The sequence below is a fragment of the Bos taurus genome, chromosome 4, assembly GCF_002263795.3.
Source record: "Bos taurus isolate L1 Dominette 01449 registration number 42190680 breed Hereford chromosome 4, ARS-UCD2.0, whole genome shotgun sequence".
NCBI lineage: Eukaryota > Metazoa > Chordata > Mammalia > Artiodactyla > Bovidae > Bos > Bos taurus.
Window position 1 is genome coordinate 64,675,961 of NC_037331.1, and position 18,850 is coordinate 64,694,810.

Genomic DNA, 18,850 nt, shown 5'->3' on the forward strand with positions numbered 1-18,850 from the left:
ATCCCTGGCCAGAAGGCTGAGGAGGGGGAGGCAGAGATTCATAGCCAGCCACTCCGCATATCATTTGGAAGCAGTGATTACCAAGGGAGGAAGATCTCCTCTCAAGGGCTTTTGGGTTCTACTGACACCCTGGATGGACCTCTTCCATCTCTGAGATGCAGCACTCAGGACAGCGGGCCTCTACAAACCCAGACTGCATGACACAGAAAGTGCATCATTTTCGTTTTTTGGCTAACTGGAGGTTACTGGGTGTAACACTGATCCATATCAGCTATCTCTAGCTTCTTTCCAACCAATCAATCATTTAGTAAAATGTTAAACCTAACCTTGTACTGTCATAACAAAATTGAGCTTTATATGTGAGGGTCTGGGCCCATCTTTTGAGGTGATTGGAACTATAATAACCATCTAAAAATAAAAGGAGTCTCATTATGTATGACCCCAGACTGATAATGACAAGGCCAAGCGTTAAGGAGTCAGTCCTGTCTTGCGGTTCCCCCTTGGCCCAAACTTCATAGAAATGATCAGAAACATTGGAAAATTTCTAATCCTCGATTTCCGCTTTTGTTTCTCCTCTTTCTGTCACTGGCAAGTTCCCATAAGGCATTTGGCAACTTCTCTCTCTGGTCCTGCTAGAATTGGAGTGAAGTGGTTGGCCAGAAGTTTTTCTCTTCTCTGTTATTTCTCCCAAGTGGGTGAAGGTGCTATTGGAGAGTAAACACACACAGGACCAGAATGAAGAAAGAGGAACCACAGGAGGCCTGGATCAATGGCCCCTGAAAAATCTGAGAATTGACCATAATTACAATAGATCAGAAAGCGCTCTCCTCTCTCCAGACTAGTTTGTACCTAATTTCAACTCAGTCTTGTTTAGGAGAGCATCTTTGTCTTTAAAGTTAAAAGGGAAATTTTCTTGTCCTTTAATGACTCCTAACATTTCTGGAGATAATGATGTTATCCTCTTAAAGTCTCCTATCCCTCTGGAACCTTGCACAGGAAGGAGCCCTCTCTCACCGTGAGGCATGCTGATTTACAGAGCACACAACACTTAGGGGAAGCAACCATAATAATATTTGTTTGCTTGCTTTATAGAAATCTTGTCCAAGTCCACTGAGGGTTGCATGTTACAGAGTAGACCAGGTGAAAAAAAATCCAATATTGTTTATTTCCATTAATGAGTCCTGTTAAAATCTTTGTCTTCTTCCACCACCTCACTCTCGGCCCAGTAGAGAATTCAGGTGATTTATCCATTTGCTCAATAATTTCAGTTGGAACTCATCTTGCTTTGAATCTTTTAGAGAAGCATTTGTTAAGCATATGCTATGTGTCAGGCATTGCACTACATATAAGAAGAGTTATAAAGATAAAAAAGATATTTTCCCTGCCTTCAGGGAGTCTCTAGTCAGGTGTGAAACATCTTCCTGCAGATAGCTATGGATCCTGATAGAGGAACATAGCTTTATGGAAATGATTGGGATTAGGTGAACCCGATTTCTTTCAATACTGCCCACCCCGGAGGCAAATTAACCAGATCTGGCAGTCATTGTCATTCTGATTGCAAAATAAGGTGTCTTAATATCCATATTGCATGAACCAAATATTTGATGCTCTAGTTCAAGACAAGTATTATTAAAGGCTTTCAAAGTAACCAGTGTTTAAAATTCTCCACTAAGATTTCTCCTTTATGAATAGAACAGTTGTGTTGCAAAGGACATGTCTATGACGAGTATTGAAATGTGTAATTGATCCCCCCTTTTTTATCCCTCAGATTTTCTTCTCAGACCTGAAGGGTGGAGAAGGGGGGGAAAGGCAGCATTGACACTTTTCTTTTTCTTTTTCTTTTTTTCAGATTCAGAAGAGTAAAACACACCTCATAGACAATAAGAGAGGCTGCCAGTGTCTTGCATCATTTTAGCTGAGCTTCTTCATTCTCTTCTCCTTCCACAAAGACCCATATATGGGGAAGTTGTACAACTTTCAGAAACAAGTCCCCCTGCACTTGGCCTTCTCTCATGCCATCTCCTTCTAGGAGATGACTTCCTGGGAGCCGGTTTGAGGTCTTAGAACTCTGGGGGAACACCCCTTCCCCTGCACAGCCCAAGCAACCAACACAATTCTGATTTTTGTACAAACAGAAACATGAAGGGATTTCCTCAGAATTCTTTGCTAATGCCCTGGCTTTCAAGGCACCTGTCTGGCCTGGTGGGAGTGGACATCCTGGAAATGCTGAGAGAGGCCTGAGAAAGCCACCACACAGGAATTGCAACTGTATTTCTTGATATATTGTTATTTTTGCACTGGTTACTGATGGTGGATGCAGCCAAGCTGGCCTTCATCACAGATAAAACTATAATTTCAGTCTCTGGTTGCTCATTTTCTGAGTCAGAAGCATCCTTTTTTCTCCAGTTTCCTTTCAGACTTAGAAATTGTTCTCATGCTTTTCTTCCATTTGTGTAATTTGAAATTCTTTTTGTTTTATAAAAAAGGAGATTTTCTTTATTTGATGCTTAATTTACATGTGTATTCGTTAATATAAGCCTGAATGTTTCAGCTCATGGCCATATTGTTCAGGTAGTAAAGCCAGTGTTTTCACTGGGTATCATAACTATGTGGTTACTGAAATTTTTACCACTGGCTGGTTCTCTTCTTTTGAATATCTGTGGTTTGACTTCTTCACTCTTCTTTCTATTCAGGGAAGCACTAAGGGAATTAGTATCAGGGAGATATGTTCAATAATTTTTTTTTTCATTCTAGTGAGCCTTTAGAAACACAAGGTAGGAGATGATTAATAGCACAAATCAAAAATAAGGAATACTAGATGTAGCCCTGAAAGAGAATAAAGATACAGCCCCTGAAACCAAGTCACACATGAGATCCAGTGGAGTGCAAATCAAGTAATTCTGTGGATTTAAATGGTGTGATTTGGATGAAACTGATCCTTACAGTGTGGTTGTAGTTCACAAAGGAATCTTTGAGGCCTTCCTAAGGAAATGGCAACCCACTCCAGTGTTCTTGCCTGGAGAATCCCAGGGACGGGGGAGCCTGGTGGCTGCAGTCTGTGGGGTCGCACAGAGTCAGACACGATTGAAGCCACTTAGCAGAAGCAGCAGCAAGGAGAAATCCATGAATATGCTCGTGATGGAGGAGGATCAGAGAGAGGAACAGAGAGAACTAGATGATAGGCTTAAGTGTATTCCTCTTTGCAAATTTAATTTCCACATTAAAAAAGCACAAAGACACTCAAAAAAATCCTCTCAATATGAAGGCAAAATGCTGGTATTCAGACAGAAAGAAGGAGACTGCATATATAGTCTACAAGGCCTTTTGTCTCACTGAAATATTCCCCAACAGAAAGGTTTGGAGAACCCTGTGGTACAGAGTACGGTGGTATACTGGTATTCGAGCAGAGTTTTCAGGTCATATTTACATTTTGCTTGGTAAGAACACAGGTTTTTCTGCTGCTCCTCCTCTTTTCCTAACAGTGACCACAGTAAGTCAAGTGATCACACATTCAAATCAGAAGCCTGGCAAGTCAGGTAAATGAGTGAAACAAGCCATAATATCAGAGTGATTGTGACAAATGGCAGTCATCAGAGAGGCAGTGGGGGCTGTGAGGAATGGGGAGGGTGTGCGCTGCCCCCCCCCCCCCGGGGCAGTGGCTGGCAGCTGAGAGATTAAGTAGGAATAAGGGGCCAAGATATCTAAGATTTTCTATAAACCCTCTCCAAAATTTTTTAATATTGGCAATTAATTCGGAAATGTATAAACACTGTGCTAGCCAAAGAAAACACGCCTATGAACTCCATTCAGTGCACGGGACACTGATTTGCAAACTGTGCTGTTTGAGATGGTCTTAGACAGGCATGAAATACAACCAGTGCGTGTCAGTTCTTGACCTTGGAACTTGAACCTCTGACCTCATTTCAATTCTGTATTTTTCTACATACAGCTTTGCAGCCAGTCGAAATACAATGCCTACAGCTTTCCTTTTATACTCTAACACACAAGACTAAACAATATTTGAAAATAAAATAGGAATATAGCCATTTTCTCTAGCACCAATAAAGACAGAAATGTTTTTCATTTGCTTTAAGTCATTAATTTAGCTGGAAAAAAGCGGGAAGAGAATTTTATTCAAGATATCACTCTGCTTGGAACTCTCAGTGTGATAAAAGATTAGCTCCATGTAACTCTTGTTTTTAAATCCTTAAACAGTGTTTTGAAGGGACATTGAGTAAAAAAGCAAAATTATCTGTTTTTATAATTTAAAAATGTATTACTGTGCTATAAATTGATACTGGAGCTGGTAAGCCAACAGTATTGCCTGGAACACCAGTATTTCCAGAGTTCTAGCTCACTCTCTGTGGTCTTTTCCCTTCTTTTGACACAGACAGCCCCCTCCAAGTTGAGCAGCAATGTGGGATGCACATTTTTCCATTGCATGGATTATGACACCTTACTCTGTTGTCACATAAAAAGCAAAGACTTACACACCTGAGTTCAGAATTAATTGGTATGTGGGGAGAGTACTAGGGACATTCCAACCAGTGACAAACCACCAGCTCTATGTGTTCCTGGGTGGAAAGTGACATGTAGCCCCTGAGTTAGCCCCTGGAGTTTGGGTCCCCATGTCACCAAATAGCTTTACAGCCACATTTTGTTGATGTGGTACGTTTTGGTGCCATGATGACCCATCCATAGGCAGGACTTTGTTCCAGCTTTTATTCACACCAACCTTTCTAAAGCCCTAGTTGCTTATGGCAGCAGGCAAGAGATTCATTTCTAACCCATTAAATTCAAGTGGATTTTCTTCCTTTGTCCATTTCATTCCTGGAGCTTTGAAAAACTGTTCAAGACTTTGGACAGGTTCACATTAAGGACTTGATATGCTTAAACAATAAAATGATATCTAGACATCTCAGAGCCAAAAAACAATGCAGTGCACCCGTTCATTCCATTTTCAGAGTTAAAACCATTACGTTATATTCTCCACCTGAAATGATGCCTCTAATAAGTATGAAAGATAAAAAGTAGAGAGCAGTATTATCACAGAATGTGAGACAGAGAGCAGATAAAACTATGGAGACCAATCCATATTTTAGGAGTAAGCATACTGGTTTTTTAATATCACTTCTGTCATGGATCACTTTTCTTTAGATAGGTAAATAGGAAGAATATGTAATATATTCTATTCTTAACTTCTGAGCAGAGACTTTCATGATAGAAATAATTTCATAATATTCCCCATGGAGTAAAGAGGAAAAGAAAAGAAAAAAAGGCCCCAAATCTTCTCTCATAAGGAGAGAAGATTCTGAGATTAAAACCTATGTATGTAGTATTATTTTCCCAATAATGGGGGTTTCAGGGAGTAAACTTCATTCTGATTCCATGATCCCCGCACATCCCGACAGGAGTTGCAGCACTGGCCCAGCGCAGTGCCTGGCACACGGGCAGCCTTCAGGAAACACGTGCTGAACTGTCCAGCTGAATTCCACTAGCCACCTGTGAGTGCAAACAAAGTTCACATTTGCCTGAAAATTCACTCAGCGTTTTCTAGATGTCAGGCGCATTGCTAAAGGCTTATCTTCTAAGTGTGTGCTGACATACCCTAGTGACACAACTTCTTATAAGGGACTGGAAACTGAAAGTAGTACAGGGAAAATTATCAGAGCCAAGTTCATGGGAAAAAAAAAAACTAAAACTTCTTTATGGTCTTTGGGTTTAAGAAAAGCAAACAAATGAAAAACCTAAAAGCAAGCCAAAACAGGATTATATGAAAATGCTCTTCTAAAAGGGATGATGACACCATTACCAGTGGGTTTATTTATAATCCAAGTTGTAACATTTGAAATACAAAATAGGCTTTCTTGAAGTGAGCAGAAGGTTGTATATGTGCAGTGTGGGGAATCAGTGCTCGGCCAATATTATGGTCGCCATAGTACTGAGACAGCAAAATTGGATGTTAAATAATGTTGCAATAATGATATTATATTGGATTCTCTGTATGAATAAGTGGAAAGCAATATTTTTAATTCATTGACAGTGATCCACGATTAAAGGCCTCGTTATCATTTAAGAAAATGAACTTAATGAAAAAATGTAATGAACAGCACTGTATTTGTATAAAATATCCCTTTGAGAACCAAAAGACATACTACCCACCAAGACCAGATTTCAGTTGTTAAGGTTTTCCTCTCATCAAGAGTGCTAGTGGGCACAGAGATGACAGTAGAATTAGAATTGGTAACCAATCCTATAGAACCTTAGACAGGGTTTATCTAATAAGTGAATTGGGGTTCAGGGAGGTTTAGAAAAGTGAGAATTCTTCTGCATGTTTTTATTGGACATCTGCAAAAGCCTCAGTGCTCCTCTAGGAAACCTACCTAAAAGTGTTTCATCAAAAAAAAAAAAAATAATAATAGCTTGTTTTCACATTGAACAATTTCAGTCTGGGTGCAGTGGGAAACCCGGACGGAAAGATTCATGAACGTCAATTTAAACATTATTAATTCCTGATTATTTTAATTAATGCTCCTCCACCTCATCCATTTTTTTCTTTAAAATATTGGCAGACATATTTGAAATGAATTGACATTTATTCTGGCTTCTGTTCTCAAGCGGAAGACAGTGGCTGACTTAACTGGAACCCAGCCTAGGTAGATATCCACTGAACCAGGAGAAGCAGGGGGTGGTGTGTGGGCCCTTCCCCTCACTCAGGGTCTCTGTTGCGGAGATCTCACAGTCTCGGAATGAAATGCTGGCTGTGGTAGGCCCATCAGTGCCATCTTGGAGGCCGTCAGCTCTGGTCAGCTTCAGTCATGTTTCCTGAACCACACCTGTGTATCTTCATGGGAGCTGGCTTCTGAACTAACAGAAACCCAATGGCTATGGAATAACTTTTAAATAGATTGCCCTGGAGGCATATTCTTGTATAGTTTTTGCTTCTCTGTGGTGATCTATCTTGGAGTAGGTATTTGTATGCTACTGTCCTTGTCTTTGAATGGGTATATGTGTGATGGTACAGAATATAGTCATATACCAATATACACAGATTTATGGTAAAAAAAAATCTACAATCATAGGTATTGTCCAGTAACTGATTCTAGAGATAGAACTGTACACATTTTCCTTTTTTTCTTGCTTTGATGATATTTTTATACAATTTTATATGCTGTAAAAATTTTTTAAAAATAATTGCTGTTTTCATTTGTAGAGCTCAGTTAGGTTTTTATCAACTCTGGTGCCCACCGTACAGCCAGATTCCTCCCTGTATCTTTTTCATACCCTTTCTTTCACCTTTCTCTTATTTTCTTCTCTCATTTTTCTACCTTTTGCAAATTCCTTCTTTTGCCTCTGCCCAGGCAAGCCATTCTGCTTGCAGCATCCTTTTAGCACATGGAAACACAAAATAAGGAAAAAACAAGATTATCTTGTTCCACTGTAATCCACATGAGGACATGTTGTGGGCCAAGGATGAGGTTGGGGCAGATGGGGAAGAAGGAATAGTTTAGGGAAAGGAAGCATGAAAAAGGAAATTCTCATCAGAGATCAATTACCCAAACCAAGGTGACTCACTTTGAGCTAATATAAAGTAGCTCAGCGATAAAGAATCATACAATGCAGGAAATGCAAGTTCCACCTCTGGGTCAGGAAGATTCCCCTGGAGAAGGGAATAGCAATCCACTCCAGTAATCTTGCCTGAAGAATCCCATGGACAGAGGAGCCTGGCAGGCTACAGTCCATGGGGTTGCGAAAGAGTCAGACACGACTGAGTGACTAAACAAGACAACTTTTACTATCTCCCCTCAGTCTAGGGCACAATTTTTGTGCAGAGTTTTTCTCCTTAGGAAGTTATGTCCTCACCATGGGTCTGTAGGCCTTTTTTTCATTAGGGCACTGACCATGTATGAATGGATAACTCAGCTCATCTCCTCAGTCTTAGATTTTGCTACTGTTTGGCTGGATATTGGGGGAGTTGTCTGGATTAAAATCAGGAATGTTTAATAAGACTCAAAAGAAGGAGGCAAGCAGAATAAAAATCTTGAACCCAATCCAAATCATGCTGAATAAGTAGTTCCTTGTAGGAATAAGGAAGGCATTTCTGGATATGTTCTGAGAAAGTCCTTCCAAAAGTAAGGATGATGAAATGGACTTCGTGTTTTATGACAGTGATAGAGTGTACTTCTGTGATGTGAAATATGTTTCTAGCAGATAAAATGCAGGTTGAAATTTGCAAGAGAATGACCATTCATTCTAAAGAAGAGTGTTTTGTTCCTCATGATGCTCGTTTGTACTAAAAGAAACTATTGAAACGCCATAGCATTACATCTCTAAATGCAAAAATAAATCACAAGGATTCATGTAAAAGAATATGCTAAACTGCTCTCAATAAATTATGTGTTTATTGTAAATCTTTACTGCACAGATGAAGGCTGACAGTCCCTCAATGTATTATTTTCCCCCAGTATCTAGTATTGAATAAGTACTTGTATGTTCTGATTACCAAATAAAAATAATGAGTTAACCTCTCTATTGGAATTTGAAAAATGCAAAGGCTGTGTATGTTCATTTTAATATTTTTCATTGCTGTCCATGTTCTGTCCCAGATATGGGACTGTCCAGACTCACTCAGCCATCTGTCTCTTTTGTATTCCTCCAAATGCCACGCAGTACCCAGATCCCAAGTGCTTTTGCCTGCACACTGAAGATATACACGGTGTATCACGTCTCATATAATCTTTTTTGAGAAATGAGTGGATGGACTATCAGAAGCTCCTTGGAGGCATAAGAAATGTCAGTGTTCCAGGAATTAGACTGGCTTTCATATGTTTGATTTTCTTCTGGGTACCATGATATGGTTTTACACTCCTACAATGCTAGTTTTCGAACTCTATAAACATTTTTTTTTCCTTCTCCTTCTCTTTAAAAGGCTACCTGACAATATTTTCTTGCTCTCCAGCAACAAACATAAGGAGTCTGACTAGTGAATAGTCATTACTCCTGTTTGTGAGCATGTATACATGAATGGTGTCCAGCCTGTGTCCTTCAAACCAGCCCCTAAGAGGCACCCCTTAGTGGTGATGGTCATATTAGACAATCACTATACCCTTGTCTGGGCCACCTCTGTATGTTGTTCCTGTGCAGTAACTCCACTGGGTTATTACTCTGACTAAAGAGGCTGTGGTGTTCCTCCTACGTAGATGTGTTTGTCATGCATTAAAACACATTTCTTTTTTATTTCTTTTTTCTGAAAGCAAAAAAAAAAAAATTTATGTTGAAAAATATAGAGAAGTATAATAAAATCACTGTAATACCCCATGCAACAATTATTGTCAGTTCTTTACTCTATTTCTTCATGGTCTTTTGCTATATGTGTTTACACAGTTGAGGCCATACAGTGTATTTTATTTAATTTTTTATTGATTTATTCCCTTAACATTGGATTGTAAGCATTATGCCCTTTTTAAAAAATTCTTTATTAATGTAATTTCAGTTGTGATGAAAGTTTTCATTTTGTGGCTGTAGCATAGTGTACTTAACTACCTCTCTGCTTTTGGACAGTTAAGTTACATGCTTTTATTTTCTGCAGTTGTAAATAACAGCAACAGGGCTCTTTGTACCTAGGGCTTTGTCACATTTCCGAATACCTCCATTGAAAAAATTCTTAGAATACTGGGTCAAAGGTCATGGACCTTTATTTCAGCTGCTTATCCATATGCCCAATCCCAAGTCATAGTTAAATATTAAAACAGCTATATCAAAATAGCATATAATATTCGATAGTTGAATAGCTCTTGTGTTTTTGATCATTGTTCTTTGTGATGAACAGAGATCAAGTCCCCCAAAAACAAACATGGTATTCATGCTGGTTGTATTGTGGAGGAGAAATGTTATCAGATATTCTGACTATGCTGCTCTAATTTATCCACTATTGGAAAACAACTCTTAGGAAAGTACAGGAGGTGAGTTTGGAGCCCTCCAAACTTTCAGAGATTCCACAGGCCTAAGCAGAACATGGACTTCTTTTGAGGCCATTTTGTCAAGGCTGCAAAAAAGATGACCATTCATTCTGGCTTGTTGATCTCTGCCACCTCCCACCCCAAATGGAACATGGAGAGAATGTTGGTGGATGTTCTCAGCAATGGCTGTCAGAGGTTGAGTGTATCCTAAGTCAGACACTGTGATATGCTAAAAGAAAGAGAGTGGGCTGACACACACTTTTCCTACTTTAATCCCCCAACACCCACCTCATCTTGGGACCCCTTGTGTTGTAGCGGCTTTGTTATATGACAAACGATGATGCTGGGTCCCAGGGGCTCTTAAATCACCCTTTCCCAGCAGGCTTGGACCTGGTTGTGCTAATCCTACTTTGCAGAAGGGAAATTATTTGAGGTCAGGCTGCCAATCATTGGATTGAGTGCTAACCTCACATCCTGAGTCTTAGGTGTGTATCTTTGCCCCTAGACAGGCAGCCTCAGCTGTCACTTCCATCACTGTCCTTTTCTCCAGACTCCTGATGAATTGGATTCATTGCCCTTTAGCTAAACCAACCAAGGACATTAATTTGAAATATCTGAAAGCTATTTGTTTGTCAAAAGATACTTCCAGTCACACAGGCTGCAGTGATGACATATCTGCCCCGAGCTGACTGATTGGGCTGTTTACTTCTTGAACATTCACATGCTTTTGCTAAAGGACGGTGTAATGTATGACCTTAAAGTGCTTCTCTTGCTCAGAGGACATATTAGCTGCGTTACTTGCCTGCACACACACACACGCACATTTTCTTTTGAATATAAACTAATGACAAACACTCCATTGCATGTCACAGTTTGCTGAGTACTTTCACTTGGTCCTCACAGTTATGTCCCAAATCAGTGTTTTTAAATTTTTATAGATGAGGAAAATGGAATTTAGCACATTGTCAGAACTATGTAGTTATTTGTGTTTTTATGTTCCTTACCTCATTTATAAAATGTTTCGAAATTCTAAAATCACATAAATTTAACCTTTTTTTTTTAAAATGAAGAATGCAGAATAAAACCAGAGGCAGGAAGTTGAGCTTGTGTAGAGAGAGCTAGCCAGGGAAAGAACATTAGTAGACAGTCATGCAGGCTAAACGGGCCTCCCCAGTTCCCAGCATTAGGTTGTAAATTGGATCTGAGTTTCCTGGAAACCGAAATGAAGATGAAAAGAAACCATTTAGAAGATTCATATCATCCATTAAGACAAAGCACATCCATTGCTTAGTAGAAAGTGCCTCCCCCGACGGCTGAAAGAAATGTCTTCATAGGTGTTCACTGGGGGTGCTGCTTCTCACTCAAGGCTGTGGAACAGACTCCCCAGCGCCCCATCAGAAATCATTGAAATATCATTCCTAGCAGGAGGGCCCAGGGATCAGCATATTTTCTGTAAAACTCCCAGGCCATCCTAATCTGGAGCCAGGTTTGAAAAGCACCCACAGAGTGAATTCTGAGTCACTTGCGGAGCAGCATCCCAGGTAGATGTCTACAATAAATCCCAGAGCGACATCTATGCATCTGCCAGCTTGGAAGGTTGGTGGACAGTTTGGAAGCTGATCCGGAAGTGGGTGGGTCTCCCAGCTCAGTTTCTGATGTTTTCCCTGGGAATGGGAGCAAGGGAGGGGTGGAGGGTTTTAGTAAATGAAACATAAGTGAGTAATTATTTAGTAAGTGAATATTATTCCCACAAATGGAACTTGGAGTAAAGTGATAGGTAATTTGGGGGCTTCTGGGTGGAAAATAATTTCAGGGACACAATCTGGATTAACAGGGAGCCTATGGGAGACTGACTCAGAGCCTAACCACCCCCAGTGGTCCATGCGGCCACCTGATGGTCCGGAGAAATCACCAACAGGTTTATTTTACACGTCTCTGCCTGCCACCTGTTTACGATTCATGATTAGGAGAGGTGTGCATGGTTTCTCCCCTTTCCTGATATATTGGGCATTTCATGAGGCATGCACAGAAAATAGCCAGAGGGCTCGGAGCTCTGCTTTTCCACTGACCATGGCCCCCAGGGTTTCCTGTCTCATTCACTGTCTGCAAAGGAGACATCAAGAGAATGAAAAACTGCCCCAAGAAAAAGCCATCAAGCTTCAGACTTTGGGAGTACCCTAATAGGTGATTTTTTAATTGTGCCAAGCACTTCTATGAAATAACCCGGCAATAGCAATGTGGCTATAATTAACACCATTGAAAGCTTGTCATCATTCGGTGATTTGCTGGCTCTTAAGTGCTCATTTAGGTCACAGCACATTTGACCAGTCAGCCTCATGAGCATATCTGTGGAAATCAGAGTGCCATGTTTTCCAGCAGTTAGAGGAAAAGAAGGGAATTTCTGTCACACAAGGTTTCCCAAGCCTCCCTGAAACATCAGAATCAGCTGAAACACTTGTGACACATTCAGGCTCCTCCAGAAATGCTGACTCAGTAGTGCTTGCCCAGGCCAGGGAATCTGTTTTTTTTCCTCCTTTTTGTTAAAATAATGATCCTGGGTTCTTTTGCCTTTTCATATTGTGACACTTGGAGGGCACAAAGAAAACCTTGTGTGCACCAGGACTGAGGGAAGAGAGCAGTGACCCCCAAAAGAGACTGAGCCAGACCTGCCTTTGGGCGTCTGAGGGTCTCCTGCAGAGGCATGAGTCAGCATCCGCCTCCTGCTTGGACAGAGACTCTATCGACAACAGTCCAGGGAGGTGCAGGGTGTGGCTTAAGTCCTCTTGAAGGAGGTCGCCATTAGCCCCACTATAGTCATCAGGCAGGCGACTGACAAACTGGAGAACAGTTATACCAAAGAAGTTCTCACACTGCTGTGAAAGTTCTAGGCTCCACAGCAGACTTCCCAACCTGGGGATCCAGCAAGGGACTGAATATCCCTAGGGAATCTGACTTTGAAGGTCAGCAGGATTTGATTACAGAATTTCCACAGGCCTGGGGCAGCAGAGACTCTTGAAGGAAACAAAGAAAACCTTGTGTGCACCAGGACCCAGGAGAAAGGAGCAGCGACCCCACAAGAGACTGAGGCAGACTTGGCTGTGTATGCATGGGAGTCTCTGGTGGAGGCGTGGATCGATATTGGATCAATAGTGGCCTGCTGTGGGGTCAGGGGCATTGACTACCACAGTCCTGGGAGGACTGGGAGGCCTGGTGTTTTTGCATAAGTCCTTTTAAAGGAGGTCACCATTACTACCATTATCCCTCAATTCAGTTCAGTCGCTCTGTCGTGTCCGACTCTTTGTGACCACATGAATAGCAGCACGCCAGGCCTCCCTATCCATCACCAACTCCTGGAGTTCACTCAAACTCACGTCCATTGAGTCGGTGATGCCATCCAGATATCTCATCCTCTGTCGTCCCCTTCTCCTCCTGCCCCCAATCCCTCCCAGCATCAGAGTCTTTTCCAGTGAGTCAACTCTTCACATGAGGTGGCCAAAGTATTGGAGTTTCAGCTTTAGCATCAGTCCTTCCAATGAACACCCAGGACAGATCTCCTTTAGAATGGACGGGTTGGATCTCTGCGGTAAAAGAGACTCTCAAGAGTTTTATCCAAAACCACAGTTCAAGAGTCAATTCTCTGGCACTCAGCTTTCTTCACAGTCCAACTCTCACATCCATACATGACCACAGGAAAAACCATAGCCTTGACTAGACAAACCTTTGTTGGCAAAGTAATGTCTCTGCTTTTGAATATGCTGTCTAGGTTAGTCATAACTTTCCTTCCAAGGAGTAAGCGTCTTTTAATTTCATGGCTGCAGTCACCATCTACAGTGATTTTTGAGCCCTCCAAAAAAATAAAGTCTGACACTGTTTCGACTCTTTCCCCATCTATTTCCCATGAAGTGATGGGGCCAGATGCCATGATCTTCGTTTTCTGAATGTTGAGCTTTAAGCCAGCTTTTTCACTCTCCTTTCACTTTCATCAAGAGGCTTTTTAGTTCCTCTTCACTTTCTGCCATAAAGGTGGTGTCATCTGCATATTTGAGGTTATTGATATTTCTCCCTTGTGCTTCTTCCAGCCCAGCATTTCTCATGATGTACTCTGCATAGAAGTTAAATAAGCAGGGTGACAGTATACAGCCTTGACATACTCCTTTTCCTATTTGGAACCAGTCTGTTGTTCCATGTCCAGTTCTAACTGTTGCTTCCTGACCTGCATATAGGTTTCTCAAGAGGCAGTTCAGGTGGTCTGGTATTCCCATCTCTTGAAGAATTTTCCACAGTTTACTGTGAACCACACAGTCAAAGGTTTTGGCATAGTCAATAAAGCAGAAATAGACATTTTTTCTGGAACTCTCTTGCTTTTTCAATGATCCAGCGGATGTTGGCAATTTGATCTCTGGTTCCTCTGCCTTTTCTAAAACCAGCTTGAACATCTGGAAGTTCACAGTTCATGTATTGCTGAAGCCTGGCTTGGAGAATTTTGAGCATTACTTTAGTAGTGTGTGAGATGAGTGCAATTGTGTGATAGTTTGAGCATTTTTGGCATTGCCTTTCTTTGGGATTGGAATGAAAACTGACCTTTCCAGTCCTGTGGCCACTGCTGAGTTTTCCAAATTGCTGGCATATTGAGTGCAACACTTTCACAGCATCATCTGTTAGGATTTGAAATAGCTCAACAGGAATTCCATCACCTCCACTAGCTTTGTTCGTAGTGATGCTTTCTAAGGCCCACTTGACTTCACATTCCAGGATGTCTGACTCTAGGTGAGTGATCACACCATCGTGATTATCTTGGTCGTGAAGATCTTTTTTGTACAGTTGTTCTGTGTGTTCTTGCCATCTCTTCTTAATATCTTCTGCTTCTGTTAGGTCCCTACCATTTCTGTCCTTTATTGAGCCCACCTTTGCATGAAAAGTTCCCTTGGTATCTCTAATTTTCTTGAATAGATCTCTAGTCTTTCCCCTTCTGTTGTTTTCCTCTATTTCTTTGGATCGATCGCTGAGGAAGGCTTTCTTATCTCCCCTTGCTATTCTTTGGAACTCTGCATTCAGATGCTTGTATCTTTCTTTTTCTCCTCTGCTTTTCACTTCTCTTCTTTTCACAGCTATTTGTAAGGCCTCCCCAGACAGCCATTTTACCTTTTTGCATTTCTTTTTCATGGGGATGGTCTTGACCCCTGTCTCCTGTACAATGTCACGAACCTCCATTCATAGTTCATCAGGCACTCTGTCTATCAGATCTAGTCCCTTAAATCTATTTCTCACTTCCACTGTATAATCATAAGGGATTTGTTAGGTCATACCTGAATGGTCTAGTGTTTTTCCCTGCTTTCTTCAATTTAAGTCTGAATTTGGCAATAAGGAGTTCATGATCTGAGCCACAGTCAGCTCCCGGGCTTGTTTTTGCTGACTGTATAGAGCTTCTCCATCTTTGGCTGCAAAGAATAGAATCAATCTGATTTCGGTGTTGACCATCTGGTGATGTCCATGTGTAGAGTCTTCTCGTGTGTTGTTGGAAGAGGGTGTTTGCTATGACCAGTGCGTTCTCTTGGCAAAACTCTATTAGCCTTTGCCCTGCTTCATTCCGTATTCCAAGGCCAAATTTGCCTGTTACCCCAGGTGTTTCTTGACTTCCCACTTTTGCATTCCAGTCCCCTATAATGAATAGGACATCTTTTTTTCGGTGTTAGTTCTAAAGGGTCTTGTAGATCTTCATAGAACCGTTGAACTTCAGCTTCTTCAGCGTTACTGGTTGGGGCATAGGTTTGGATTACTGTGCTTTGGAATGGTTTGCCTTGGAAATGAACAGAGATCATTCTGTCATTTTTAAGATTGCATCCAAGTACCACATTTCAGACTCTTTTGTTGACATGATGGCTACTCCACTTCTTCTAAGGGATTCCTGCCCACAGTAGTAGATATAATGGTCTCAGGCTAAACTATAGGGTGGAAACACAGCCCCGCCCACCAGCAGAAAATTGGATTAAAGATTTACTGAGCAGGCCATGCCCACCAGAACAAGGCCCGGTTTTCCCCACAGCCAGTCCTTCCCATCAGGAAGCTTCCACAAGCCTCTCATCCTCATCTATCAGAGGGCAGACAATCACTGGAACACTTGTGATACATTCAGGCTCCCCCCAGAAATGCTGACCCAGTAGTGTTCAGCCAGGTCAGGGAGCCTGGTTTTGTTTCTCTTTTTTGTTAAAATAATGATCCCAGGTTGTTCTTGCTACTGCTAATTCGCTTCAGTTGTGTCCGACTCTGTGTGACCCCATAGACGGCAGCCACCAGGCCCCCCTGTCCCTGGGATTCTCCAGGCAAGAACACTGGAGTGGGTTGCCATTTCCTTCTCCAATGCATGAAAGTGAAAAGTGAAAGTGAAGTCGCTCAGTCGTGTCCAACTCCTAGCGACCCCATGGACTGCAGCCCACCAGGCTCCTCCATCCATGGGATTTTCCAGGCAAGAGTACTGGAGTGGGGTGCCATTGCCTTCTCCACATGTAGGCAAATTTAGGAATTCAGCACTTGAAGGAAACCTGGGTAATGGATTTTTTAAGAAATAGCAAGAGACATGGAGAGAAGTTTTCTCCGTTTCAACTCTGAAGGATCTTGGCTTAAATTTTGTCCCTCAACATTCAGTAACTTTGTGCAAATTACTTGCACAGGCTTTGTTTCCAAAACTCCATAAATGAGGAATCATTTTATCATCAGAGAATTAGTGTCAGGAAAGACAACTACAACTAATGTACATTTACTTGTCCATAACTAATACGGTGCCTGGCACATGGTGGCTGCCTGATATGTGTCAGTGACCGCTATTAATGACCAAGTGGCCAAATTGTGAATCACAGCTCTGAGTAAAAAACCCTAAACCCTGCCTCCCCTCCTAAAGCAGTGGTTCTTCACTGAGGGCAGTTTTGTTCCTAGAGGACATTTGTCAGGTTCTGGAGGATGTTTTTGATTATTACAATGGGGAGGTGTTGCTCACACTCAGCGATAGAAGCTGGGGATTCTCCTAAACATACTGCTCTGCACAGGACAGCCTTCACGATGAAGAGTGACATAACTAAATATCCCTGTGCATCTGTTAAGAAACCCTATCTGACAGGGATAGTGAGACAAGTAAAGCATCCTGTGAGTAGAGGTCTAAACACTTTGAGTCATTGGCTTCCCCACGGTGGAGGCGGGTCCAGTGGGACACAGGTTGTTCCTGGTGGGTCAGGAATGGCTGTGGATCTGCATCCCGGTAGCGCCCTTGATCAGGGCTGTTCTACTATTCGTCACATAGGCTACAGTGTGAGCGGTGCTGCCTGGAGTTGTGCAGTGAGGCTGCCCTACCCTGGACCCCACATACCACTTTGGGTAAATCTATTTACCTCACGTGTTTGAGCACCCCATTTGATGGATGATCATTAGACTCACCTGGAGAACCTGTTGGCCTGCAAACAAGTGGCTCCATTCTCTTGAGGTTTCCTTTCAATGAGTTCAAGAAAGGAAGGACCCTAGCAGCCATATTTATAAAAAAATCACCCAACTCTGACATCAGGGCATCTATGAAACCTGAAAAATGAAGACCTAAAGTTCTGCCGGATGTCACGTCTCTCACCTCATGCAAATTAACAGCTTTTGTGGGTCTGAAGTGTTTGGATTAATGTTGTGTTTTCTATTTTTACTATTATCACTACTAACACTGTTAACACTACTACTGCTGCTGATCATAATCATCATAATTAACTGTAACACAGAATGTCAAGGGTAGTACCCTGTTCTTTAAGACTAAAAGGAAACAATCTCAAACACCATCCCTCATGTACATCTTCACATCTTACCAGGCATCCTAGGGTAGTGAAATCTTACTCCTCACCCTGTCCCCAAGTTCCTGCTTCCCCTGATTTCAAGATTAGTCAGTATGTTCTCTAGTTATCTTTACCCATGACTGTATTCACTCAAACTAACACAACCTCCACTCACACCAGGCCTGTGCATGGAAAGTAGACTTTATGGAAAGTTTGCATAGGTTCAGGAAACTTGTTAAAGAAATACCTTGACATTGAATCATGACTCTCCTCTGCCTAAGAATTCTGTCTGCATTTCTGCCAGCTCAGACTCCAGGTATATGCCATGATGCTGGATTCTGGCCTCCAGGCATCTTTGCCCCCTTCTGGAAGGCCAAGTAAAGGAATGAAAAATCAAATAATATTTGCATTTATGGATAAAATATGTATGTATTTAGGTATAAATGTGTATGTGAGTTTTGCGTGCGTATCTTTATGTATAAAATAATATATATGTGTATGTACGGGTATATATAGTTATATATATATATATACACACACAAAAATGCACACACACATGCAAATATTCTTTTGAAGAATAATTCATCCTTCTATTTGTTTTGCTCTCTCCTTCCTGCTCCCCACCCAGGGCTCTGTCTTTTGATTCCCTTAAGGCCCACTGAGCTGTTAACATGAACCTCTGTTAATCCCTTTCACAATGGGGACATTGTCACCAGCTGTGGGGACCCATAGATCCCACTAACCTCAATTTGCGTGGTCTCCCATAATTCCTGAGCACTCACACACACCTCTAGCCTTTGTTTCTCACCAGGACACTTTGATTAGTTGTTATTTCCCTCGTTTTGCAAATGAAGCCTTCATCTTCACAGCTCTTAAGAGGCTTCAGAGAAGTCAAGTCTGTTGCTGGAGATCCAATAGGGAGTAAAGGCTAGAGGGACAAAGCAGAGACAAACCCCTGACTCCTTACTTCTAAATCCAAAACTTTCCTTTTCATAGCAACAGTTCTCCACTCTGGATGCACATTAGCATCACCTGGGCTAGGCTTTAAAAATCTGGATGCTGGAGCTCCGGCTCAGTACAGTGAACACAGAA

At 41.7% G+C, this 18,850-nt stretch overlaps 1 protein-coding gene across 6 annotated transcripts in view; it reads left to right on the forward strand.

Annotated features, from left to right (window-relative positions):
- Positions 1-18,850, forward strand: part of PDE1C (phosphodiesterase 1C) — a 540,295-nt gene that overhangs the window by 498,768 nt on the left and 22,677 nt on the right. For 2 of the 6 annotated variants that reach the window (XM_024991085.2, XM_015469514.3), the window contains exon 18: positions 1,850-8,530. The exons of the other annotated variants lie outside the window; for them this stretch is intronic. In XM_024991085.2, coding sequence (XP_024846853.1) covers positions 1,850-1,863 — 14 coding nt within the window. In that variant the 3' untranslated portion in view covers positions 1,864-8,530. Of the gene's footprint in view, positions 1-1,849; positions 8,531-18,850 lie in introns of those variants that run through there. 6 annotated transcript variants of the gene reach the window in all.